This window comes from Globicephala melas, chromosome 15 (assembly GCF_963455315.2).
Source record: "Globicephala melas chromosome 15, mGloMel1.2, whole genome shotgun sequence".
Lineage (NCBI taxonomy): Eukaryota > Metazoa > Chordata > Mammalia > Artiodactyla > Delphinidae > Globicephala > Globicephala melas.
Window position 1 is genome coordinate 72,858,276 of NC_083328.1, and position 25,612 is coordinate 72,883,887.

At 49.3% G+C, this 25,612-nt stretch overlaps 1 protein-coding gene across 5 annotated transcripts in view; it reads left to right on the forward strand.

Moving 5' to 3' along the window:
* The window catches only part of EYA2 (EYA transcriptional coactivator and phosphatase 2), a 272,328-nt gene that overhangs the window by 241,959 nt on the left and 4,757 nt on the right, over positions 1-25,612 (forward strand). For 3 of the 5 annotated variants that reach the window (XM_060284859.1, XM_060284861.1, XM_060284863.1), the window contains exons 11-15: positions 12,766-12,824; positions 18,102-18,262; positions 19,417-19,531; positions 20,973-21,094; positions 23,057-23,516. In XM_060284859.1, the coding sequence (XP_060140842.1) occupies positions 12,766-12,824; positions 18,102-18,262; positions 19,417-19,531; positions 20,973-21,094; positions 23,057-23,274 (675 nt within the window). In that variant the 3' untranslated portion in view covers positions 23,275-23,516. Of the gene's footprint in view, positions 1-12,765; positions 12,825-18,101; positions 18,263-19,416; positions 19,532-20,972; positions 21,095-23,056; positions 23,518-25,612 lie in introns of those variants that run through there. The other 2 variants (XM_060284864.1, XM_060284860.1) reach the window with 2 other exon arrangements.

A 25,612-nucleotide genomic window follows, 5' to 3' on the forward strand; every position in this document is an offset into this window, starting at 1 on the left:
CTGTGTGACAGAAAATGTGTCTCTTACGGAAGGTCACAGTCAAAACCACTTGAAAGCCAATGCTCTAGAGCCCTAGGGATGTCTGTGTTCTATTCTGCACTGTCCAATACAGTAACCACTGGCCACGTGTGGTTATTGAGCACTTGAAATATGGCTAGTGTGACCGAGGCATTGAATTTTTAATTGTATTTAATTTTAAATAATTTTAATGTAATTAGCCACATGTGGCTGGTGGCTATCATATTGGACAGAACATTTACTTCATTGTACACATTGTAGAAAGTTCCATGAGACAGTGAAGCTCTGGAACCCTAAATTTGTAAGACATGACCTGCATTTTCAGTTAAGATGGTGATGATAATAATAATAATAATAATAATAGTAGGGCTTCCCTGGTTGGCGCAGAGGTTGAGAGTCCGCCTGCCGACGCAGGGGACACGGGTTCGTGCCCCGGTCCAGGAAGATCCCACATGCCGCGGAGCGGCTGGGCCCGTGAGCCATGGCCGCTGAGCCTGCGCGTCCAGAGCCTGTGCTCCGCAACGGGAGAGGCCACAACAGTGAGAGGCCCGCATACCGCAAAAAAAAAAAAAAGAAGAAGAAGAATAGTAACAGTAATCACAGCTGACATTTACTGAGTACTTACTAGGTACCAGGCACTGTTTTGTGCGGTTTACATGTATTAACTTGTTTAATCTTCACTATTGTTATCCCTATTATCTCAGTCTGCTCAGGCTCCCATAACAAAACATCACAGACTGTATGGCTTAACACAACAGAAATTAATTTGCTTACCATTCTAGAGGCTAGAAGTCCCAGATTAAGGGGCTGGCAAATGTGGTTTCTGGTGAGAGCCCTCTTCCTGGCTTGTAGAGACCACCTTCTCACTGTGTCTCCACATGGCCTTTCCTCAGTGTGTGTACAAGGAGAGGGAGAGGGAGAGAGAAAGGGAGAGAAAAAGACAGCTCTGCTGTCTCTTTTTATTAGGACACTAATCCTGTCAGATCAGGGCACCACCGTTATGACCTCACATAACCTTAATTACTTCCTTAGAGTCCCCCTCTCCAAATACAGTCACCTGAGTGTTTGTGCTTCCACATATGAATTTGGGGAGGACACAAACACTCAGTCCATAACACCCATTTTACAAATGAAGAAACTGAGGCACAGAGAGGTTAAGCGAACAGCCCAAAGTCACACAGTTGGCAGTGGCAGTATTCAGACCCAGGCAGCCTGGCTCCAGGACCCTTGCACTTATCCACCGTGCTGTGCTGCCTCCCCCAGGAGAACGATTGCCATCTGGCTGAGAAAGAAGATTCCCAACAGGAAATCTAGACTCTACAGTGCTGTAGACAGTGGGTTCAAAGGGAAAAGGAGAGCAGGGAGGATTGGTGCAGCCAGGAAGCCTGGAGGAAGATGAGCAAGGCCTGACAGCAAGAGGAGGAGAAATTCCCAGTGTAAACGAAGAAGACAAAGATGAAAAACTCCTCCGTCAATCATGTCATCTTCACATCGTATATGCAAAACAAAAGTCACACAAATAACAGCAGCCTAAACCACTACGGCACCTTCTCTTCCCCCCTGTGCAAGGGGAACAAAGCAATAAACAAAGGATCTGAATGCATTTCTAGAAAGAAGGATGTGGACTGAGGTTGGAGCCGAGTGGGGGGCACAGGTGAGAATGATAAACCCAATCACAACGACAGCTGACATGTCCTGAGAGCTCACTGTGTGCCAGGCAGTGCCCAAAGGGCTCACCTGCATGCCTTCATTTAACCTTTCCAGCAGTCACAGGAGGTAGATGCTGTTACGTATCCCCATTTCAGAGATGGGAAAACTGAGGCACGGAGAGGTTAGCTTGCCCAGGGCTGACACGTATTGAGCTCTTACCCTGTGCCAAGCATCACACGTGCATTTTCTCACTGAAATCTCACAAGTACCATGGAAAGGGAGTTTTTTTTTTTTTAATCTCTATTTTACATATGAAGAATGAAGCCCAGGGAGGTCATTTTTCAAGGGTCACAGAGCTAGTAAGAGTAGAATGGAGATCTGATCCCAGGCCAAGCTGACTTCTAGGCTGGGACGTTTATCTTTCACGGAAGATACAATTATTTATTTATTTATTTTTTCGCTGCGTTGGGTCTTAGTTGCTGTGTGCGGGCTTTCTCTAGTTGCCCCAAGCGGGGGCTACTCTTCGTTGCAGTGTGTGGGCTTCTCATTGCGGTGGCTTCTCTTGTTGTGGAGCATGGGCTCTAGGCGCGCAGGTGCAGTAGTTGTGGCTCGCGGGCCCTAGAGCGCAGGCTCAGTAGTTGTGGCACACAGGCTTAGTTGCTCTGCGGCATGTGGGATCTTCCCAGACCAGGGATGGAACCCGTGTCGCCTGCATTGGCAGGTGGATTCTTAACCGCTGCGCCACCAGGGAAGTCCCAAAAATACAGTTTTGAGATGAACAGTGAATTGGAGAAGGAATACGGGTCCACAGAGTGGATGGAAGAAAAGAGGCCTTCATAAGAAACAAGATCAACCTAAAGGTTTTGACAGAAGGTATCCCTGGCCTGAATCAGGCGTGGCCAGGCTGGAGGGTGGGGTGGAGGGGGAGCGTTTCAAGATGCTGCCAGAGCTTTGGGAAGGATCATGCTGGAGGGACTCAGAAGTGGCTGGAATCTGGGCAGGCTGTGGCTGCCTGCCTGACACCTGGGCCTGATTGCTCAATGTCTGATTTACGGTTCTGCAGGAGCTGTCAGGGAGAATAATATTTCACCGTGTCAGCGCTGAGCTGCTCTCCAAGACGTCCTGCCCAACTGACCATTAATGCAACACAGGCCACAGCCTGTTTAGTGCTCTTCAGATAAGTTAAACATTTAAACAACATGAGAAAGACAGCCCAGGTTTCCCTCCCAGGGAGCAGGCCCCTCTCTGGCTAGTCTAGAGGCAGCATTAAGCACTCTCACTTTTAAAATATACCTGCCTTGAAGGAGGAGTGGGCAGGGAGTCCATCTGGGCTTGGATGAGAGTCATTTTTCTAAAGCAAATTTGTCAACAATTTCCTTTCTGCATTCGTGTCTCCAGGCAGCCAAGGACAAAAAGTAATGGGATCAGACCACAGCAGAGCAGGTTGGGAAAACCCCGGCTGTCACCAGCATAAATCAGAACGGATTTTGATGGGTATTTGTCACAGGCTTACTGTTCAGAAACAAGCAAGGATGAGAATACTAAGGATCAAAACCTATGGGGTGCTTAGGGCTTCCCTGGTGGTGCAGTGGTTGAGAGTCCGCCTGCCGATGCAGGGGACACGGGTTCGTGCCCCGGTCTGGGAAGATCCCACATGCTGCGGAGCAGCTGGACCCGTGAGCCATAGCCGCAGAGCCTGCGCGTCCGGAGCCTGTGCTCCGCAACGGGAGAGGCCACAACAGTGAGAGGCCCACGTACCACAAAAAAAAAAAAAAAAAAAAAACCTGTGGGGTGCAGGCAAAGGCTGATCCAGACAGCCTTAAATTACATTTATTAGAAAACCAGGAAAATTAATAAGAACTGGTAATTGAAAAGATCATTAAGGTAGAAAACCTTTGGCAAGCATGAACAAGAAAAAAAAGAGGGAGAAGAAGAGATCAGTAACCAACATCCCGAATGAAAGCGTGGACATCATCATAGGTTCAGGGGACCTATTTAGTTATGAGAATACCATGAGCAGTATTGTTCAATGAACTTGAAAACCTGGATGAAGTTGACCCTTTTCAGAAAGATGTAAATTATCAAAATTAACCCAAGGGGGATGTTTTAAATAAGTAAACCAGTGACCATGGGAAATTGAAATCGTAGTTAAAGGTGTACAGCTCTAACAAAGGCACCAGGTCCAGCTCGTTTTAGACAAGAGTTCCACCAAACATTCAAGGAAAGGATAAATAAATCCAATCCTGCACACACTGCAGAGCAAAGGAAAGGTGGGATGCTGTCTCATGCATTTCAGGAGACTAATGTGACCCTGAAACTAAATCTGGACTTTGAGCACATGACAAAAGGATAAATCAGTGTCATCGCTGATGAAAGATGGGACGCTCCTGCAGTCCCACAGATACCTTCACCCAGGCCCTGTGACCCTTTATGTAAGTTCCACTTGGCCCTGTCCGAGCTTCAGTTTCCACACTGGTGAAAGGAGTGGTCGGGACTATAATCGGTATCATTTATTAGGCCAGCCACGTGCCTCATTACACACCTGCAAGTGGATGCATTACCCATATTTCATAATTTTTTAAAAATCCAGGACTTCCCTGGTGGCACGGTGGTTAAGACTCCACACTCCCAATGCAGGGGGCCTGGATTCGATCCCTGGCCAGGGAACTAGATCCCACATGCATGCCGCAACTAAGGAGCCGGCAGGCCACAACTAAGGAGCCCGCGAGCCACAGCTAAGGAGCCTACCACAACTAAGGAGTCTGCCTGCTGCAACTAAGACCCGGCACAACCAAATAAATACTTTTTAAAAATCCTGGAGACCTTGGTCTGTTGCCCAAGAGGGCCCAGAAGCAATGACACTCCTGCAGCAACTAGCACATCCAGCATCCAGATCTTGGCTTCAAAACACCATTTTCCAGTGAAAGGAACCAGGGCTCCTTGGAGAAATGACTGGTTCTAGGGCTGGGACAGAGAAGTTACATGATAAACAAGGAGCATCTTATGGTACCAAAAACTAAAGAAGTGCTCAAAAAACCCATGGTGACGGGGTATGTCAAAGGGACACAAGTGCTGACTGGAAGCGTTCCCAGTGGCCAGAGCTGGAACACTTTGAGTACTAAAACAAATAACATAGTATTCAACCCAAAATATAAAATAAGTACCCATGAGTCCATACTGACACAGATAAATGATTGAATATATAAGTGGGGGAGAACAGACAAATCTCCCATACAGAAAAATTCAAAATAATTTATGTAGATACCCTACCCTTTACTGTGAGCTTTGCATAGTTTCTTCCTTCCAAAGAGTGTACTATGGAAAGGTGGGGGGAGAGTAACTTTACAGTAGAGAGGCCTGAGGAACACTACCTGAGCCAGGTGAGCAAGGTCAACATCAACAGTGATGTCATGTTGATAGTATGTACCCTTGATGTGATGTGATGAGAGCGGCACTCTTACCTCTGTGATCTTCCTCACCAAAACCCATAACTCCAGTCTAACCATGAGAAAGACATCAGACAAATCCCCGTTGAGACGTTCTGCAAAATACCTGACGAGTACTCCTTTAAACTGTCACTAAAACCAAGGAAAGTCTGAGAAACTATCACAACCCAGAAGAACCTAAAGAGACAAGATGACAAAATGTAATGTGGTACCCCAGATGGGATCCTGAAAGAGAAAAAGGATGGCAGTAGAAAGACTGAATAAAGAATTGACATCAGTTAATAATAATGATATAGTGATATTTATTAGTTGTGACAAATATACTATTTGAATATAAGATGTTAACAATAAAAGAAACTGGGTGTGGGACACATGGGAACACTCTACTGTATTCACAATTTTTCTGTAAATCTAAAACTATTTTAAAATTAAAAGTTTATTACATGGACTTCCCTGGTGGCGCAGTGGTTAAGGATCCACCTGCCAGTACAGGGAACACGGGTTTGATCTCTGGTCCGGGAAGATCCCACATGCCACGGAGCAACTAAGCCCATGCGCCACAACTACTGAGCCTGAGCTCTAGAGCCCGCGAACCACAACTACTGAGCCCATGCACCACAACAACTGAAGCCCAGGCGCCTAGAGCCCGTGCTCCACAATGAAGAGTAGCCCCCGCTCGCTGCAACTAGAGAAAGCCCGCGTGCAGCAATGAAGACCTGATGCAGCCCCCCCAAAAAAAGTTTATTACAAAAAAAACTGAAGACTCACAGGTGTCTAGTCACTTTCCCAAGATCACACACCTAGGGAACAGCGGGGCTGGCCCTGGAGCCCAGGGATGGGCATTTGAAGGCCAACTACAACATCAGGGATGTGTGAAACTGAATGTCTCTACCCTAGTTCTCTTCCGCCCCGCTTCCTGAGATGCATTAACGTGTAGCATCCTGACGTGTCTTTGGAATTTGGACTGAAGACTGCCGTGTCCTGCTTTGCTTCTAAACTGCTTCATGAGCAGAGCTGACCATCCATGAACCTCTTTTGGTGGTGAACTCAATTCAGTTTGGGCCTATGGAATTCAAAATAGTAATACTAGTGATAATTAAGGCAAACGTGTATGTGGCATTTTCTGTGGGTGAGGGACTTTGCAAAATGCTCTACCTGTATTGATTTATTCAATCCTTACAAAACCCTATGTGGGCAGTACCATTCTATAGCTCAATTACAGACAAGGAAGTTGAGAGTCACGAAGATTAGTACCTTGTCCAAGTCCATTCTGTTAGTAAGCAGAGTCAGGATTTGACCCAGATCCCAGAGTGTGTGCTCTTAACTGCTGTACTCTCTGACCTTGCAAAAAAACAGTTTAAATTAAAAAAAAAAAAAAAGCACTACCTTTGGGGTTTCCCAGTTTAGCAGATGAAAGAAGAAATCGGCCATTATATCAGGCCTAGATTAACCCTACAGGCCCCACGAAGTGTGGAAGCACAGAAACATTTGTCCTGACATGGCGTAGAGTTGGGGCAGTTTTTACAAAGGCAGTGACATCAACAAACCTTCGCAGGCTTTTGATAGATGGAAAGAGAAGGGAAAAGCATTCAAAACAGAAGGAACAGTAAATGCAAAGGCCCTGGGGCAAGAGCATGAGGGTTGTTGAAGGACTAGCAGGGGCTGCTGTGTGTGCAGTGCAGTGAGAGAGGGGTGGGAGATGGTGGCGGGAGAGTGATGAGTGGGAGCGTGTGCAGACAAGTGGGGCCCGAGTCATGGTGAGGACTGTGTTTTCACTTGGAGGGAGGTGGGAGCCATTATGGGGTTTGGGGCAGGGGAAGGACAGGAAGTGACTTAAGGTTTAGCAGGATCCCTCTGGCTGCTGGATGGAGACTAGGCTGGCAAGATGGGGGGTGGACAGGGTAGAAGCAGGCAGAGTGAGGAGGTGACTGTAATAGTCTGAGTCGGGACTCAGTTAACTTTTTCTGTAAGGAGCCAGAGAGTACATATTTTAAGCTCTGTGGCGCAGGCTGTCTCTGTCTCAACTACTCAGTTCTGTTGTAGGACAAAATCAGCCCTAGACAGTATGTAAATGAATGAGCATGGCTGTGTTCCAATAAAACTTTATTTACACAAACAGCGGGCAGGCCAGATTTAGCCCCCAGGTCATAGTTTGCCACCCTCTGGTGTAGGTGGCAGGTAATGATGGCTTGGACCATGGTGGGAGCAGCAGAGGAGCCTCTCTTTTCCGGGGACACAAGAAGTACCTTGAGGACAAGAGTCAGGTTAGTCCCGAAACCTCCCCTCTCTTGACCCAAGCATCCTCTGATGCTGTTCCGGGCCCACGGGAGGCATTTTTATAAGTTAGTCTTAGGATGGATGGATCTTTGCCAGAACAGGCTCTGGAGGCACACAGCCTCCTGGGCTCCTCCTCGCCTTCATTTTATGGCCTCGGAAGTTTTCTGGGGTAACCAAGTACCCAGACTGGGTGACTTAAACAACAGAAACTTCCTGTCCTGCAGGTCTTGAGACCAGAAGTTCAAGATCAAGATGTCGGCAGGGTTGGCTCCTTCTGAAGGCTCTGAGGGAGAATCTGCTCCTTGCCCCTCTCTCCTACCTTCTCCGAGACGTTCCTTGGCTTGTAGACCTATCACCCCACCTCTGCCCTCACAGTCACATGATGTTCTCCCTGTGTGCATATCTGTCTCTGTGTCCAGATTTCCCTTTTGTATCAGGACATCAGTCATACTGGATTAGGACCCACCCTCACGACCCCATCTTCACTTGATCATCAGTGAAGACCCTCTTTCCAAATAAGGTCACATTCCCAGGTACTGGGGTTAGGACTGCAACATCTTTTGAGGGGACACAATTCAGCTCATAACAGACCTGTTCCTGTACTTCTCTCACCTCATTTTCTCCTGTGTAAGATGAATGACAGTAGTATCCCCGTTAATCTATGTGAAGTGCTGAGCACAGACCCCGGCATGTTGGGAGCCAGTCAGAGGCTATATATCGCTGGCCTCTGGCCTCCAGTGTTAGATCCTGCTTTCTCCTCTCCTCCCCAGGGAGATACTTTATTTTTCAAAAGCGATATATGTCCATATTCTCCTTGGAAAGAAGGAGGGAAGGAAGGAAACAGGGAGGGAGGGAGGGAGAAAGGAAGGAAAGGAAAGCAAGCATTTCAGTAAGGTTAAAGCCTCCTTTGACCACTAACCCAACGCCAGTGCCTTCCCAGATGGAATTACTGTTCCCAGTCGGACGTGTGAGCATCCAGATCTTTCTATTTCCATTTATGTATATGGATACATTTATATATATCACCTTGTTTTTAATTGGTTTTTATAAATATCGACATGTGTGATACTGGATGTCTCATTCTCCAATCTGCTGCTTTTTGCACTGTAGGATGTCTTGGAAACATTTCCATGTGCTAACATAACTATCTCCCTCTTTCTTCTGAGCTGCTGGGTAGGATTCCCCTGAATGGATATACCACAGTTCATTCCACCATGATCCAATCGAGGGAACTGCAGGGGTTTCCAGTTTCTCACTGGGATGCTGGACATCCTTGCACGAGACTCTTTGCAGTTGTTTCTCTGGGTCAGAAAGTGTCAATTCCTCAGCCCCACTGCGCCTCACCAATGCCAAGGCCACAGGAACCCATCCTCTGTCTTGGGCGGGTAGTCCCGCTCAGACACACCCCCCCCCATGATAGTCACACTCTGACTCCAGAGAGGCCAGAAGCACCCTGGGCCGTGAGAGGCTGGCATCCTTTGAGAGGCCTGCCCCCCGTGCAGCACAGTTGAGGGGCATATGATCCTCTTCCCCCAGGGCCCAGCCCCATCTTCGTGTCCTCCGCTTTGTCCCACTCCCCTCGGTGCTGGCCCAGCGGGTAACTCAATCCAGGTCAGCTGGTGGAGTATGAGGTAGTGTCTAGCTGAGCGTCATGGTATTTTATTAAGCCCGAAATGTGATCGCTACTGTTGTCACACTTTAGCACCCCCGACAATCCCCTCGCAAATGAGAAAAACAGAGCCTCCCCACATACCTTTCCCCTGATATCAGGGAAAGCACAGGGAACCCTGCCCAGAGGCCTGAGCCCTGGTGACCCCCCAGAGCAGCTTTCAAGCTTGAGGGGAGGCCTGGGGGCCACGGGGAGGTGTTTTTCCAATTTCAGGCAAAGCAATGGACTGGGGGGAAATCTGCTATTAATTTTTCCTTGGTGCCTGGGTCTCCAAAGTCAGCGCTGGCTTTTAAATACAGTTTTCATTAACCTGTTAGGATTGCTGGCCCTGGGATCCTTCCAGGTATATGAGATTGCTCTGGATCAGAGGTTTCAAACTAGGATGCCCACAGGGGCCAAGTAAGCAGGTAAGGTAAAGTGAGGAAAACCCAGTAGAGGCTGCAGAAGGGCGTCAAGGCTAAGGATTCTCAGGATACACGAATGCAAGCCCTGCGTTGCCAGAGCGTGTAAATTCTCAAAGTAGCTGAAAATCTAGAGACAGAGAGAGAGGGAGAACAAGAAGAGCGAGAAGGGACGGAGGAAAGGGGGAGAGAGAGAGACGGCTCTTGTTCCAAAAAATGTTTTAATGTTTTAAGCACATTTGGGGCTAAATGAGATATGTCTCCAGGCCAGCTTGCAAGCTCTTCCTTAATTGAACCTATCAACACAGCAGAGAAATTGTCAACCTCGTTTCTTTATCCCTCCAGAGCTGCACTGTCCGATAGAATGTTCTACAATGATGGAAAACGTGCACCATCCAGTATGGTAGCCATTGGCTCCACTTGGCTATCGAGCACTTGAAATAGGCCTAAGGAACGGAATTTTCTGTTTAATTTTAATTGAATCTAACTATAAAGAACCACCCGCGGCCAACCTCTGCTGTATTAGATAATGTGACTATCGGCTCTTCCAGTGGGGCGTCCCATCGTGCTCAACTATTTAGGAAAGGACACACCCTCTCAGGGAGGGGGATCAATTATACCACCAAGACATCAGAATCCTGGGTGCATGGAAAGAAAGGAAATACGGAATACAGCAGAAAAGCTTTAGGTGTAAACCAGATGTCCGCTCACTCAAGGATGGTCACTCAGTGCCCCCCACCTAGTTTTTTTTCCAGTACTATCCAAAGAGTTTCTCAGGTGGGGTCACCACTGAGCATCTGCCGTGTTCTTTGCCCTCTGCTCTGGCTACCATTTGCCCATGGCTGACCCCTAGGAAGCCTCTGGGTAGACCTCCCTGCTGTCAGACCTGTCAGAGCACACCGTTGCCCACGCCTGGGCGCTGTGCCAGGCCCACAGACACGTGAGGTGCCGTGTAGCAGGACTCTGAGTCCTACTTTGTCACTGCCACAGAGCTGTGGGCAAAGTGTGCCAGGGACTCTGGAAACAAACCTCTTTCCAATCCAGAGGATCCAGCAAACCGCCTTCCAGTCCAGAGCTCATTCAGGGGGGCCAGAGAGGGATCAGCGGCCACACCACCCCTTCTTCCAGGTTCCAACCTTGATCCCCACAGAGCAGCCCAGGCTGCCCCAAATGCCACTATCCCCACCTGCTCTACCCCCGCATCTCCATAACAACTAAGTTATCTCTGTATATCTTTAAAAAGTGATGGAGGGAAGGTGGTCCCATCATCCCCCAGCAAAACTCTTGTTCTCAGAGATAAACTCAAGCCTCTTCCTTGTGTAAAAAGAGATCTGCTCAAAATGTTGACACCACCATTTTTTTCCCCAGCTTTTCTCCTCCCATCAAGGGCCCAGAGATGTTACAACCAGTTTTCCTCTCAGAGGCCAAGCTCAAAGTTCCACGCGCATCTTCCTCTCTCTAGCAGCCTTTGCGAGGAGATATCTGCCCCCTGAAATTGTCTTGCAAACCAAAACGTGGACGTTTACAAATCTTAACACAATAATCAAAACTAACATTTATGTAGCCAGACCCTTCTCCTCTCGTCAACCTTGTGAAGCAGGTTCTGTTATTATCTCCATTTGCCAAACTGATCTCTGAGATTTGGGGTGGTTAAGTCACTTGCTCAAGTGGTTGGATCCAGGATCCAAGCCCGGGTGATCCGATTCCAGAGCCTGAGCTCTAACCAGTACCGTCGGGGGGGCAGGCACAGCGTGCTCACGATTTTTGCCTTATGGACCGATCACCTGAATGGACCTTCTGATGGAGGCAGAGTTCACAGGCTTCCTTGGGAGCTGTTGCATCACTTGCCTCTTGGTTGCAAAATGACAGAAATCCATCTCCACTGACTGAAATGGAAAAGTCCGTGTATTCGTCTCCTCCGGCTGCTGTACCAAATTACCACACACTTAGTGGCTTAAAACAACACAGTTCTGGAGATCAATGTCCAAAATCAATTTCACTGGGCTGAAGATGTTGGCAGAGCTGGTTTCTTCTGGAGGCTTTGAAGGGAGAATATGTTTCTTCGCCATTCTCGGCTTCTGGTGGCCGCCTGTATTTCTTGGCTTGCGGCCTCCGCCTTCATTTTCAAAGCACCTCACTCCAGTTCCCTTCTCCTCTCTGTCGTCAAATACCACTCTGCCTCTTACTTACAAGGACCCTTGTAATTACATTTGAGGTCCACCGGGAAAATCCAGGATAATCTCCCCATCTCAAGATCTTTAACTTAATCACATCTGCAAAGTTCCTTTTTCTGTATACGTTTCCTGAGATTAGGACAGGGCTGTTTTGCGGGGCTATCATTCAGCCTGCCGTGGTAGTCAGGGTGGCCTTGTCTCAGTTGTGGCTGGATCCAGAGGAGCAAACAATGTGATCTGATCAGGGCCTCCTCCCTCTCTCCAACTCCCAGACCTCCTTTCCTCTAACAGCCCCAGGCTTCATCTCACCATCCAGCAGCTTTAGGGAAAGGAGAGCTCCTCTTTCCCAAAAGTCCCAGGGCTGGTTCTCATTGGTCCAGCTGAGGCCACACACTCATCTCTGAAGTCATCACTGTGGCTAGAGGGACCCTGGGTCTCTCTGATTGGTTGAGCCTGGGTCATGTGCCCACCTACATCATCCCTTCCCCTCTGTCTTAACTCCCATGTGTTACGGTATTTCTCCAAAGAGAACTGAGAGATGTATGGGTAGTGGAAAGCAGCATGTTATTGGAGTCCATTGAATGGCGAACCCTTGGAATGGTGCCTGGCACGTAGTAATGCTTGATAAATGATGGTCCCAGATACAGAGAGGGACTTGGGCAGGGGGTACCTCCTGAAGCTAATGCTTGAAGAATCCAAGGTTCACTAAGGAGATGAAAGCAGAAGAGCATTCCAAGCAGAGGAAACACTTTGAATAGTGAAAGGCTTCCACCGTATGGCCATGGTAACCATAGGTCCTAGTGTACCTGGGGGCAGAGGGAGATAGGTCCTATTTTGTGCCTGTCCTCCTAATGTAACGTTGACAGCAGCCCCCTTTACATTGCAAAATTTTCTGGGTTTGCATGATAAATTATACGGTCACCACCACCCCGTATAGCCAAAGGCAAAAGGATGAGACTTAGCCCAAGGTCACCTGACCTTCAGTGGCAAAGTGTGGACTAGAATTCAGGACTCTGACTCCCAGTTCAGTGCTCCTTCACCCCTCAGCTTATGAAACCAACTCTTAAAGGCTGCATCAGCTTCACCAGTCACATTTCTCCCTTTTTCTCTTCTTGCCAAATTCTCTACAGGACTGTGACCAGATCCACGTGGATGATGTCTCATCCGATGACAATGGGCAAGATTTAAGGTAGGAATTTGGGGGTCAATCAAAAATGCCCCTTCTGATTGGTTATCAAGCTTGCCTTTCACTAGGAAGCAGAGAGGAGGGACGGGCTAGTTATCAGGGCAAGGTGGCCTGCCCTCAGCCCAAGCTGGGACCGGTGTTTCTCTGAACTCCAAAATCACAACCCTGGGCTTCCCTGGTGGCGCAGTGGTTGAGAGTCCGCCTGCCGATGCAGGGGACGCGGGTTCATGCCCCGGTCCGGGGGGATCCCGTGTGCCGCGGAGCGGCTGGGCCCATGAGCCATGGCCGCTGAGCCTGCGCGTCCGGAGCCTGTGCTCCGCGGCGGGAGAGGCCACAACAGTGAGAGGCCCGCGTACCGCAAAAAAAAAAAAAAAAAAAAAAAAATCACAACCCTGCCCCCCACCCTGCAGCCTGCTCTGCATCGTCCCGAATCCCTGAGGCCGAGCTTCCTGCACATCCTCTGTGACTCTGCATATGTTTCTCTCTCTGGGGGTTTTCCCTGCTTTACTAAAGTAATGTACGCACATTGTGAAAAGTACCACACACCACCTCTGATCTCGTCTCCCAGAATCACCACCATGAAGAGTCCGGTAAACCTATTTCCAAGGTTTGACTGCACTCACTAACGTACATACGTTATTTAATGTAAAACTGAGAGTCGACACTCAAAAAAATATTTCTTGAGTGAGTAAGTGGTATGTCTGATTTCTAGGGGAAAACACTCCTAGGACATGAATTCCAGAAATAAGGTACCCAGCTGCTCAAAGTGAGACAGCTTTCAGAAGAATGTGGCTGGAATGTTCCAAGCCTGCCCATTATAAAAACAGAACCCTAGTTATTAAGCTGTGCTTATCAGAATTATCACTATTCAACGCTTCTAGGCCCATCAAAAATATTATGAGACCAAATAACGTTTTGCCTGTGAGCCATTCATGGTAACTTAATGTTTGCTGCCTAGGTGTGTCTTCCAACTTACTCAAAAAAAAAGAAATCAAAGTTTCTGTTCCTGAGCCCTGCAAGTCTTTTCAAAGCCCAGCACAATTAGAAGTGATAGCTGGGCATCGCCTGCTTCATTTTAATTAGCCATTCAGAAAATCCCTTCTGCAGTCAGGCCTGGCAAAGAGCACGGCTCCACTGCCAGCCAGGACTGCTTAATTTGTGGAGTAAATAAACCCCAGGTCAAGGCTAATTGTGTCCTTGTCATGAAGTCATCCCAGGGAACCACTCTCCCTTTCAAGGCAGTGAGTAACCAGTGTTCTGTTTTTATCGTTTCCCCTGTAGTTGGCTGGCTTGGAATTTAGAGCAGTGGCCCTCTGAACCCTGATTCATGCTGATTGTTTGGTACCTCATTTCAAGAATCCACAATCCAAGGGTGTTTTTTTCCCACTAGAAGCCAAATTCCCCATTTGTTCATTCAAGAAATATCTATTAAGCACCTACTGTGTGCTAGGCAGCAACTATCAAATGCCCCTTGTTTTGTTTTGTTTTGTTTTCAGTTAACAGTAAAAACCAACAGTGGTAACGCCCTTACTTTGCACCATGCCCTGTTCCAGTTGCTCTATGTGACTTAACTCACTGCATCTTCACAGTTACCCTAGGAAATAGTTGCTCTTATCATCATCATTGTTTTACACTTGGGGAATGGGAGGCACAGAGAGGTTCAGTAACCTGCCCAACCTCACACAGCTGGTAAATGGGTGAGGCAGGATTCACGGACACCCTTCCCTGCCCTCCACCTCTTAGCAGAACATCCAGGCATCTCCCCAGGTATCCTGAGTTTACAGAGTCAGTGTTCTTTTTCAAGAATAAATTCTCTAGCCTTTCTGCACTACTCAGGGAGGGGTCCATAAGGCATTGTTCTAGATTCCCATCATTACTTAAAGGGAAATTTCCACAGTGGCCGGAGTCCTTGATGTCCTGCAAATGAAAAAGGAGGATGTCCTCAAATTCTTTGCAGCAGGAACCCAGTTAGGAGGTACCAACCTTGACTTCCAAATGGATCGGTCCATCTGCAGAAGGAAAAGTGACAGCATCTACATCATAAGTCTGAAGAGAACAGGGGAGAAGCTTCTGCCGGCAGCTTGTGCCATGGTTGCCACTGAAAACCCAGTCGATGTCAGTGTCACGTCCTCCAGAAGACTGACCGGCGAGCTGTGCTGAAGTTTGTCGCTGCCGCCGGACCTACTTCTATTTCTGGCTGTTTCACTCTGGAAACTTCACTTACCAGATCCAGGCAGCCTTCCAGGCGCCACGACTTCTGGTGGTTACTGATTCCAGCGCTGACCACCAGCCTCTCCCAGAGGCTCTTGTGTTAACCTGCCTGCCGTTGCTGTGTGTAGCAGATTCTCCTCTGTGCCGTCCCTACAACAACAAGGGAGCTTCCCCAGCGGGTCTGACACGGTGGATGCTGGCCTGGGATGTCCTGCGCAGGAGTGGTACCATCTCCCGTGAGCACCTGGGGAGGTCATGCCTGATCTCTGCTTCCACAGGGATCCAGAAGAGGCTGAAAAGGAAGAGCAGGCCGCTGCTGAAAAGGCTGTAACCCTGGAGCAACGTTGGGGTGAACGGATGCTCCAGCTCCCAAGTTCACTGCCACTCAAGGTCGCAGACCAGTCTGAAGGCTCCCAGATGACCTCTGTGCCTGCCCGGTGGCTCCCTACTGAAGACTGCGGAGTTCAGGCCACTGGTTGGGGAGGCACAACCACTGAGTGGTCCGAAGCTGTTCTTCCAAAGACTCTTAAACAGAAAATGGAAATGAGGTTGATGGAAAATAAAATGTCTTTAAAAAAGAAAAAGCAGAAGACATTCTCTGGCAAGATGGGAACCTTGACAGTACAGAGGAAGGAGCACGTGTCAATTTAAAGTGTGGCTTCTGGAAATGAGGGGCCGTGATGGGATAAAGTCACATAGCCCCTTTCTCATCAGGATAAGAATGTGCTAGAAAAGTGCCCAGCACAGTGAGTAGTCCTTGCTAAATGGCTCTCTGCCCCTACGATTAGATGTTGTCTGCTCCCTTTTACTAGTTGGGGATATTTTATTCCTCTTCAGCCCGTGGTCACCGCCACCCAAGAGAGGGACTGAGAAGAAAGCAACATGTCTGTATAATAAACCCACTGGCATCTTTCGTGGGAAAGAGGACGTTATCATTGCAAACAAGTTATTAGAACAGTCGTATCTTATTCTCCATGTATCTTTTTAATTTTTTTTTTTAATAACCTTCTTAAGATCTCAGAAGTTATGGTGTCCAGTACCGCGATGTCAAGCTAGTGGTCAAACAAGTTAATTACACACAACCTATATTTTTATTTTATTGTATTGTATTTTTTTTTTTTTTTTTTGGCCACGCCACGAGGCACGCGGGATCTTAGTTCCCCAACCGGGGATTGAACCCTTGCCCTCGGCAGTGAAAGCGCAGAGTCCTAACCACTGGACCGCCAGGGAAGTCCCCAACTTTTAAACTTGAGTAATTCAGTAAAGAGCAGAGAAGAAACTACGATCATCCCTGTTCCCACCATCTCCAACTCACCACTTTCTGACATTATGAGTTAAGTGCTTCCAATTTTATATACACGCACACTCACACAAATGTCTGTGAAAAATGACCCAGGTGGATGTGTGTGTGTGTTTATGGACATATGGGCAAAAATTTGAAGACATCGAAAGAACTTCTGTCAGCCTGTTGGTATCTCTCTGTGACTGTCTACCCAGCCTGCTCTGGAGGGAATGCCAGAGTCTACGTTTGAGGCCTTTGGGATTAAGTCACCTGGGTCAGTGCTCTCCTGGCCCACCTGCCCCAGTGGAGCCCACGTGGTGAAATCTGCTGTTGAGTTTCAGGCATCACTCAAGGCGCTTCTGTGGATCCTGCAGGGGTTTCGTTGTCACCAGTTCGATATTCAGGCTGTCAGGCTGAGCCCCAGGCACAGAACGGTGCGGGACGGCACATGGGCATCAGGACATCACGTGGCCCACAGGGAGAACGACCCAGCACTTCACACTTTTCAAATTCCCTTTTATCTGCTGCAGCAGTGGCGTTAAACCGGGGATACCTAAGATACAATTTCCTAGTGTTGTTTCATCCCTAGTGCATCACATCTTTTTAAAAAATACGATATCTTTCTCCACCCTTAAACTCATCACAGAAAATCCAGAAACAATAAAATAATGCAAAGAGAAAAAAAAGTCAGCTGAGCCCACCCCCCAAGAGGCTGTGGTATATACCACGCTGACCTGCTCCCCCCAGGCTTTTTCTGTTCGAGGAGACTTTCACTTTTGAAGTTTTTGGTCCACACATCCCTTGTCACGCTCTGGTTTTGCCTTGCAACGGCCTGTGGTTTTGCAAACCTGTACCAAGCTTCCAGTGGAGGGAAAGAAAATGGTGTTCCGTGGAGAGCTAGGGCTTTCGTTCTCACGCTCTAGCTGCTGTAGGTGGTCAATCGCCCACGCTTTCCCCTTCTGGTTCCCAGCTGCCGCTTCTGTCATTAACCTCACATGACACTCTGACTCGTCCCCAGACCACGCTTCATGCTGATGGAGGGTTATGTCTGCAAAGCACCAGCAATCTACTCTGCTTAATTTAACAGATAAAAAAATTACCATAGGGAATTTTTTTTTTTTTTTTTTTTTTTTTGCTGGCCACGCCCTGCGGCATGCAGGATCTTAGTTCTCGGACCCGGGGATTGAACCCATGCCCGCTGCATTGGGAGCGTAGAGTCTTAACCACTGGACCGCCAGGGAAGTCCCCAACATAGGGAATGTCTGTAGAAAGATACAGAGATGCTCACAGAATAGGAGGAAAAGGTCAGCAGTCAGGGCTTATGGGGCATGTGAAGCAGAGCAGGTTTGGGGATCAGAGTGGCAGAAACTAACTGGCATATTCTTCTGGAACTTTCTCTCAGGATGAACCAAGGCCAACCATTTTTTGGAGTTGCCTTCCAGCTTCAGACTCTGAAGGGGGAGAGAGGGAGGCTTTCCCCAGCTTGGCCACTGCATGCAGGGGACAGAATGGCTGCCCCCCCAAAATATAGATGCTCTTTGATACCAAAAGAAAGGAGAATGGATGCTGACTAGGCAAGAGCAAAGGATGCCACCATTGTTTGGGAAGTTAATAAAAACTATGATCCTGCTTCCCCCAGAACGCACATACCCACGGCACCCTCGAACATTCAGGGACATCGTGGGTGCCCCAAACCCCACCCCGTGGGTCTCCTGGTGAAGAGCTCCCACCTCCCCGACAGTAACACTGTCTCTTCTCCCACGCCCTGCCCTCTCCCGTCTCCCCAGCACCTACAACTTCTCCGCTGATGGCTTCCACAGTTCGGCCCCGGGGGCCAGCTTGTGCCTGGGCTCTGGTGTGCACGGCGGCGTGGACTGGATGAGGAAGCTGGCCTTCCGCTACCGGCGAGTGAAGGAGATGTACAACACCTACAAGAACAACGTCGGCGGTGAGTGGGTCGGGGAGAGGGTCGTCCACAGCGGTCAGAGGGTCTGCCTGTGCTCCGGGCGCAACCCCTGGACCAAGGGAAATTCATCAAGGATGGATGCTGTCACTCGCATCCCACCTGCCCTGTGCCAGGTACTGCTCTGAGAGGCTTGTTATAAGTCCTAGCTCACTCAGCGTCACCCTTGTGACGCCCTCTGGGGCACTAAGATTCCCTTATCCTCACTTTAGGGGGGCGGGGCGGGGCTGGGAAGCTGAGGACGGGATGGGGCATCTTGCCCATGATTACACCCCCCACCCCCGCCGTGGTTCTCCACGTGTGGTCCTTGGACCAGCAGCATCACCTGGGGACTTGCTGGAAATGCAGATTCTCTGGCCCCACCTCAGACCTGTCGCACCTGAAGCTCTGAGGTGGGCCCGGCGCTCTGTGGCTTAACCTGCCCTCCAGGTGATTCTGATGCTCACCGGAATTCGAGGGCCACGGGCTTCAGCCCTCACTACTCACATGAGCATCACCTGGGAGCTTGTTAGAAGTGTAGATGCTCAGGCCCCTCCCCAGGTGACTGAGCCAGACCTGCGTTTTTAACAAGATCCCCAGGCGGTTTGTGGAAACACCGGTTCTCAGACTTGGCTCATATCAGAACCCCTTGAGGAGTTTCCAGTTCCTGGCCTGGCCGCTGCCTGGCATCAGGACCCACAGAGCTCCCTGGTGCCTCTACTGTGTAGGCAAGGTGAAAGCCACCAGCTTCAGTGGCAGGAGAGCACTGGCTGCCACACTGAACAGAAGCCTGGAGGGGCTGAAGGCAGGGTTGGCTCGGTAGTGACCAGGCCCGCGGATCGCTGTTTCTGGAATTCTCTAGGCCGCTGGCTCTTAACAGGTGATGCCGCCTCCTCCCCACGCAGGAGGCATCTGGGGATGTTTCTGATTATCACAAGGTCTCTAACCAGCTCCTGGCCAGTCAAGGGAAGAGGTCTGAGTAGGCAGCTACTCGACTCCATTGACTGATCCAATCAATCTCAAAATAAAATTAAGGTCACTGGATTGAAGTTGACCTTGGGTGTCATCTGATCTGAAACCTAGACTCACCTTCCCTAACCCTACTCCCCCCAGCCCTTTGAAATGACAGCAGCGATGATTTTTATTTGCTTTGTCCGTAGGCTTGATAGGAGCTCCCAAAAGAGAGACATGGCTACAGCTCAGAGCCGAGCTGGAAGCTCTGACGGACCTCTGGCTGACCCACTCCCTGAAGGCACTAAACCTCATCAATTCGCGGTAGGTGGGAGCCCCCGTTTTCCTTTGCGCCACTGAACTTTCTCCCATTCAAGGGTGGCAGCCCCTCCATTTCCACACTTGGGAGAACTGGACCCCCAAACTCTCCCCTGCACACCTGCCAGACACTTGATAGAGCTGGGGTGTACAGGCACCATGGACACCTTGTCCCTCAGATGTGCAGGTAGTTGCAGAGACTGATGGGGGCCAGCAGAGTGAAAGACCTTTGTACGGAGGTCTGTTGTCCCAACCGCTCTTGCCCACAACACCCTCCAGCCACAACGTCACCCTGTGAAAACCATTTTATAGGATCACACAGATCATCTGGCGGGCTCTCAGTGAGGTCAGGAGGGCCCGGTCTCATTCTAGACCTCCCACTAAATTGCCTCTTGCTCTTAAATAAGATCACCTGGGCCAGAGAACAAATTACTCCCCTGCAGCATCGGAATTCTTGTGACCCAACAGATGAATGGTCACAAAATGGCAGCTCACGAGCTGAATCCATCCTGCTGATGTGTTTTGTTTGATACACACTTTATCCCAAAGACTGGGAACGTTAATCCATAGCTGCAGGTTTCGAGGATCTTGGAAAACGTCAGAACTGGCATGTGCTCTGCAGTTTACCCCAGTCCTCACCTCTCCCTGTTGTCCTACACTTGTTCCATGTCACTCACGCACATTGCCAATACGTCCCTGCAGCTACTTTAGTGTGTGGCCCTTGCAGTAAATTTTAAAAAATATTTTTGGCTGCGTTGGGTCTTCGTTGCTGTGCACGGGCTTTCTCTAATTGTGGTGAGCGGGGGCTACTCTTTGATGTGGTATCCGGGCTTCTTGTGGTGGCTTCTCGTTGCAGAGCGCAGGCTTCAGTAGTTGTGGCTCACGGGCTCTAGAGTACAGGCTCAGTAGTTGTGGTGCATGGGCTTAGTTGCTCCGTGGCATGTGGGATCCTCCTGGACCAGGGCTCGAACCCATGGCCCCTGCATTGGCAGGCAGATTCTTAACCACTGAGCCATCAGGGAAGCCCAACATTTTTTTTTTAAGTTTTTATTGAATTTGTTACAATATTGCTTCTGTTTTACTTTTTTTTGGTTTTTCGGCCACGAGGCATGTGGGGTCTTACCTCCCTGACCAGGGATCGATCCCACACCCCCTGCACTGGAAGGCGAAGTCTTAACCACTGGACCTCCAGGGAAGTCCCTAACATTTGCTTTTTAAATAGGAAAACTATTACACTTGTGTTAGATTTCAATGTGTCAGGCAGCTTCAGGCTTAAAAGAGAGGAATAGCTGGAGGATCCTTGGGCTCTAGCCTCACCTGAAGACGACTTAGCCAGAGCCTCCAAACCCCACCAGAATTCCCACCGACTCCAGGCTCAGCTGCGGGGGTAGGAGGCCTGGCCTTGTGGTACCTTGGAGTTCTGACTCACCATCTCCTTTGCCCTCAGGCCCAATTGTGTCAACGTGCTGGTCACCACCACTCAACTAATTCCTGCCCTGGCCAAAGTCCTGCTGTATGGCCTGGGCTCCGTGTTTCCTATCGAGAACATCTACAGTGCAACCAAGACAGGTAGGGGAGCCCAGACCTCAGACGGGTACGGGGAGGGAGGGTAAGGTCAGCTTTGCCTGCCAGGTTTGGAAAGTTTAAGGAAAACGACACTAGGGAAGTTAAAGAGCTTGTCCATGGGCATGGACAAATCTCCCCCCAAACAACCCTCATAGACCCAAAGAAAACAAGAATGCCCATTTCTCTGCTTCTAGAGAAACTGGTTAGGATTGCAGTTTTCCAAAGTGTGTGTATTAGTTAGGACAGCTGCAGAGCTGCTGCAGCACATACACCCCCACACACAAGGGCTTAATTACATCAGGGCCAAAGCTTATTTCTCCCTCAGATGTCACGAGACCAGAGGTGAGTGATCCAGGCTGATGGGGTGACTCTGTCCTCATACTCACCCAGGAAGCCATGTTCTTCCCGTTTTAGTTTTCCACCATCCCCTGTAATTTTATCCTCATGTACATGGTCAAATCAGATTCTGCCATATTGTCATTCCAGCTTATGAGAAGAGGGAAAACAGGAAGGAGTAATGGGCGTCCATTATTGTAAAGCCAAGACTCAGAGGTGCATGTTACTTCTACTCACTTCCTATTAACCCAGCTTAGTCACATGGCCACAACTAATTTGCAAGGGAAGCTGGGAAATGTAGTCCATAGCTAAGTGACTGTGAGCCCAGGTAAAACTCATGAAAGTCCATTACTAAGGAAGCAGAGGAAGACAGTTCCCCCTGCCCCAGGATGGTACACAAGGTGGTTTTAATTTAACTAATTTTAATTAGTTAATTATGGCCATTAACTAACCTAACCTTGAACCACAGAGAAAACTATTGTTTTTTTAATGCTCTTTCAAAGATATGGTCTCAATTTAGTGTTATCTTGCTTTAACACCTCTTGAATACTTGCTAATCTCCTTTCTTAACAAAGAAAACAAGCCTTAGGCTTAGAACTTTCATCAGATAAGAGAATTCAAAATAACTACAAATTAACAGCATCGTTTGTCATCAGGACAAGTAATACTGATTTTTCTTGTGGGGGAGGAGGCTAATTTTTTTTTTCCTGTATCACCTAAACATGTATAATAATACAAAGCCTAGTTGTTTTTAATTAGAAATGTTTCCCTGTTTTTTTTTCTGGAGCAAGAACAAATGTATGTACTTTGGAAGCATTTTCTTAGAGCAGTTTTTGCCTTTACTGAAGTTCTAGACCAGAGATACTGCTCAACAAACATCCTTCAGTGCTCAGGGCAGCAAAGAATTTAGCCAGCCCAGAATGTCCGTAACACCGAGGCCAAGAAATCCTGCTGGGGCGGTGACACCGAGCCTGCTCTGTGCCGGCATCTGCTGAGTGACAGCTGTTCTGTTTAGGGCTCTCCTCATTATCATGATGGTCACTAAACTTGCTGAAACAGGATGAGCTAAGACCTGAATTTAGTGTTCCTGGATTGATGCTGCTGCCCAGCCACTGGGAAGAAGGAAAATACAAAAAGGTGGTCGTCTACGGGGAGCAAGAAAACAACGAACAGCCGAGTCGCACGAGGGCCACTCTGTCGCCAGGCTGCCCACCCTCAGACACGTGGATCCTGGCACCTCTGCTTCCTACACTAACTCTGGGGGTCCTGGGCCGATCATGTCCAGGGCACCTCTCAGAGCCTCGTGTCCTTATCTGTATAATGGGCCCATCACTCCTACACCGGACAGCCGCATAGACGCCAGGGCTTGTTTCAGACCCCTGCCCTGCCCCTCCTGCTGTGTCACCGTGGGCAAGCCACTTAACCTCTCTGTGCCTCTGCACTGTCGTCCATCACATGGGGATGGGGACAGTGACGCCTCGAAGTTTGCTTGAGGATGAAATGATTAATACCTGATCCTTAAGGAGACCTTTGTAAGAAGGCTGTACAAAGTGAACTCTTGATGAGCGGTTATTAGTCACCTCAGTCCTGGGTCCTCACCGAGTGTCTTTCCTTCGTCCGTGTGTGCAGGGAAGGAGAGCTGCTTTGAGAGGATAATGCAGAGATTCGGCAGAAAAGCCGTCTACATCGTGATTGGCGATGGCGTGGAAGAGGAGCAGGGGGCGAAAAAGGTATATTCTCTCCGTCCGTCTCTCCGGCTGCTCTTTCCTCCTCTCTTGAGCCTGTCTCCTTCCCAGGCTCTTTGCTCGCCCGTCCCCTGCCATTTGGAAATCGCAGAAGCATCCTGAGTAATTTCCTGCAAATCCCCCTCCGGGCCTTTGGCTGCCACCCCGGTAGCCCTGCATTGTTTCTGGGACAACTGCTCGGGAGCCCAGAGACCCTCTGTCAGGGCAGGCTGGCCGGGGGGCTGGTGCCTGTTTTATTTAATGCTTACCGATCATATGTTCCAGGAACCCTTCCCAGTTAATAAAGACAGCATTAAGCTAATGAAAAAGAAAATCCTGCATTTGTGATCTCAGGCCCATGAGGAGAGGGGCAGGGGGCTTCTGGTGGCCACAGCTCTGTTCCAAAACCCTGGATCTGGACCTGTCAACAGCATCCCAGAGAGCCTGCCACTCCCCACCCGGAGAGGCCTGGGAAGCAGATGGTTAACGTCACAGAGCGTAATTTGGTTTCCCCCTTCCCGCCCCAGAAACAGATTCAAAAGAAATGCAAAAACGTTTAGGGGTCTCAGCGGATGGAACTCATGAGAAGACAGAGGGCCCCGAGAGAGGGGTGCTTAGAAGGCTTTGCATCTACTGTTCCATCCACCTGGAAGGCTCCTCTGCTTTCCCAGCTCTCCCGGGCTCATCCTTTCCGCCTCAGCAACACTTGCACCAGCTCCCACTCCAGCTCAGTCAGGCCTGCCTGCGACTCCCTCCCCCCGCTGTCCCTAGTCCTTCTCCAGGGCCTTCTCCCCTCCTGTCATGAGAGAATTACCTGTGTGCCTGGCGGCTTAGTCACCGACTCTCCAGCTGGTGTGTAAGCTCCATTAGCTGAGCACCTACTGTGTGCCAGCTACTGTCGCAGGCGCTGGGCGTCCTGCAGTGAGCAGAACACACAGGGCTCTCACCCCTCCCTCAGCTCACAGCCTGGGGACGAGCAATCGACCCCTAAGTGTAACATGCGTGTCAGATGATGACCAGAGCTTTGGCGAAAATGGGAGGGGGAGAGCGAGTGAGCCAAGTGAGTATCAGAGGGAGGGAGTTCGTGGAGAGGAGCCAAGAAGCTGAGAGGTCGGAAGGCTGGAGCGTCCTGCAGGGAGCTGGCATGGCTGCCGGCTGCGCGATGCACCAGGCGAGTGGGGAGGGGCAGGAGGTGCAGTCAGGGAGGTGCCTGGGGCCTTCGGAGGGACTTCAGCCTTTACCCTGAGCACTTCTTCTTAAAGCATATTTCTTAAACTTTAAAAATGAACTGATTCAGAGGAAAAAATATTAAGTAAATAATAGGGGTGATACACCAGGATGGGGTGATACACCAGGATATGACCAAAACAGTAGCGCGAATCATCACATGAATCCAGGACCAATGTGCCAGGTCAAGAGCGTGGTCTCTGGTGAGACTACTTGAAGCCCACTGCCGGGATGGAGCCCCTCTTCCAAGTTCAGATCTAATAGAAAAAACCCTCTGCCCTAAGCATGTGACAGCGATCAAAATAAACTTTGCTTCTATCAAAGTTGGGTTGAGAACCCACTTAGGCCCATGGCCGCGGGCACCCCCCCACATGCCCTCTGGTTCTCACCTGGAGAATGACAGGGACATCCGGAGCAGTGGCTGCCGTTCACCCACCTTCTCACCAAAGGACGTTTCTTAGGGCGGCGTAGCAGATGTTTTGAAATGACCGTTTACTCTCCTGAAATGAAATACTAATGGATAATAAAACCTCCTTATAACCGTAATGTCCAGGAGATCAACATCTGATGAGACATCAAAGAGAAATAAGGGAAAGTCATTTATACTCACAGTAACGTGTGCTTCAGTATGTGAACATCTGAGCACAAGATCTCACACCCAAACGTACCATCACTGAGGATGTGAGCCGACACACACAGGGGGACACAGGTGTGCGGTCTTGGCCATTCACAAAGCCAGCGAGGTGCCGCGGCTGTCTGCTCCAGACTGCGAAGCAACCCACGGAAAGGTTCTGAATAAAACAGACTTCCCCAGTTGACACGGTAATTGCAGCCCTGGGGAAGTCGGGTTTTATTAAAAGCATGAGAAAAATGTTCTATTTATATGTGACAAGTAAAGTGGAGTTAAGGGTCTACACTCAGGTTATTAAGAACGGCTTTGTGCTTAAATATCTGGCAGGACCTCTGAAAGTCATTCGGGTGGAAGGTGTGTGGGATGAGGCAGGAGACCTGCCCCCACCTGCAGTGCCCCCAAATCAGGACGACAGTCAAAAATCACACCCCTGGAAATTGCCAAGTCACCCCCTAACGGGCAGGCTTCTCCTTTGAGACCCGCTGGTCTGGGGTCGTCCTCGCCTAGGGGGCCAGGAGGAGGGGGCGCTGACGGAGATGCCTCCTTAAGTTCCGTGTCCCGGGCGCCTCCCTCACCTCACCCTACAGCCACCCCGCTTTCACA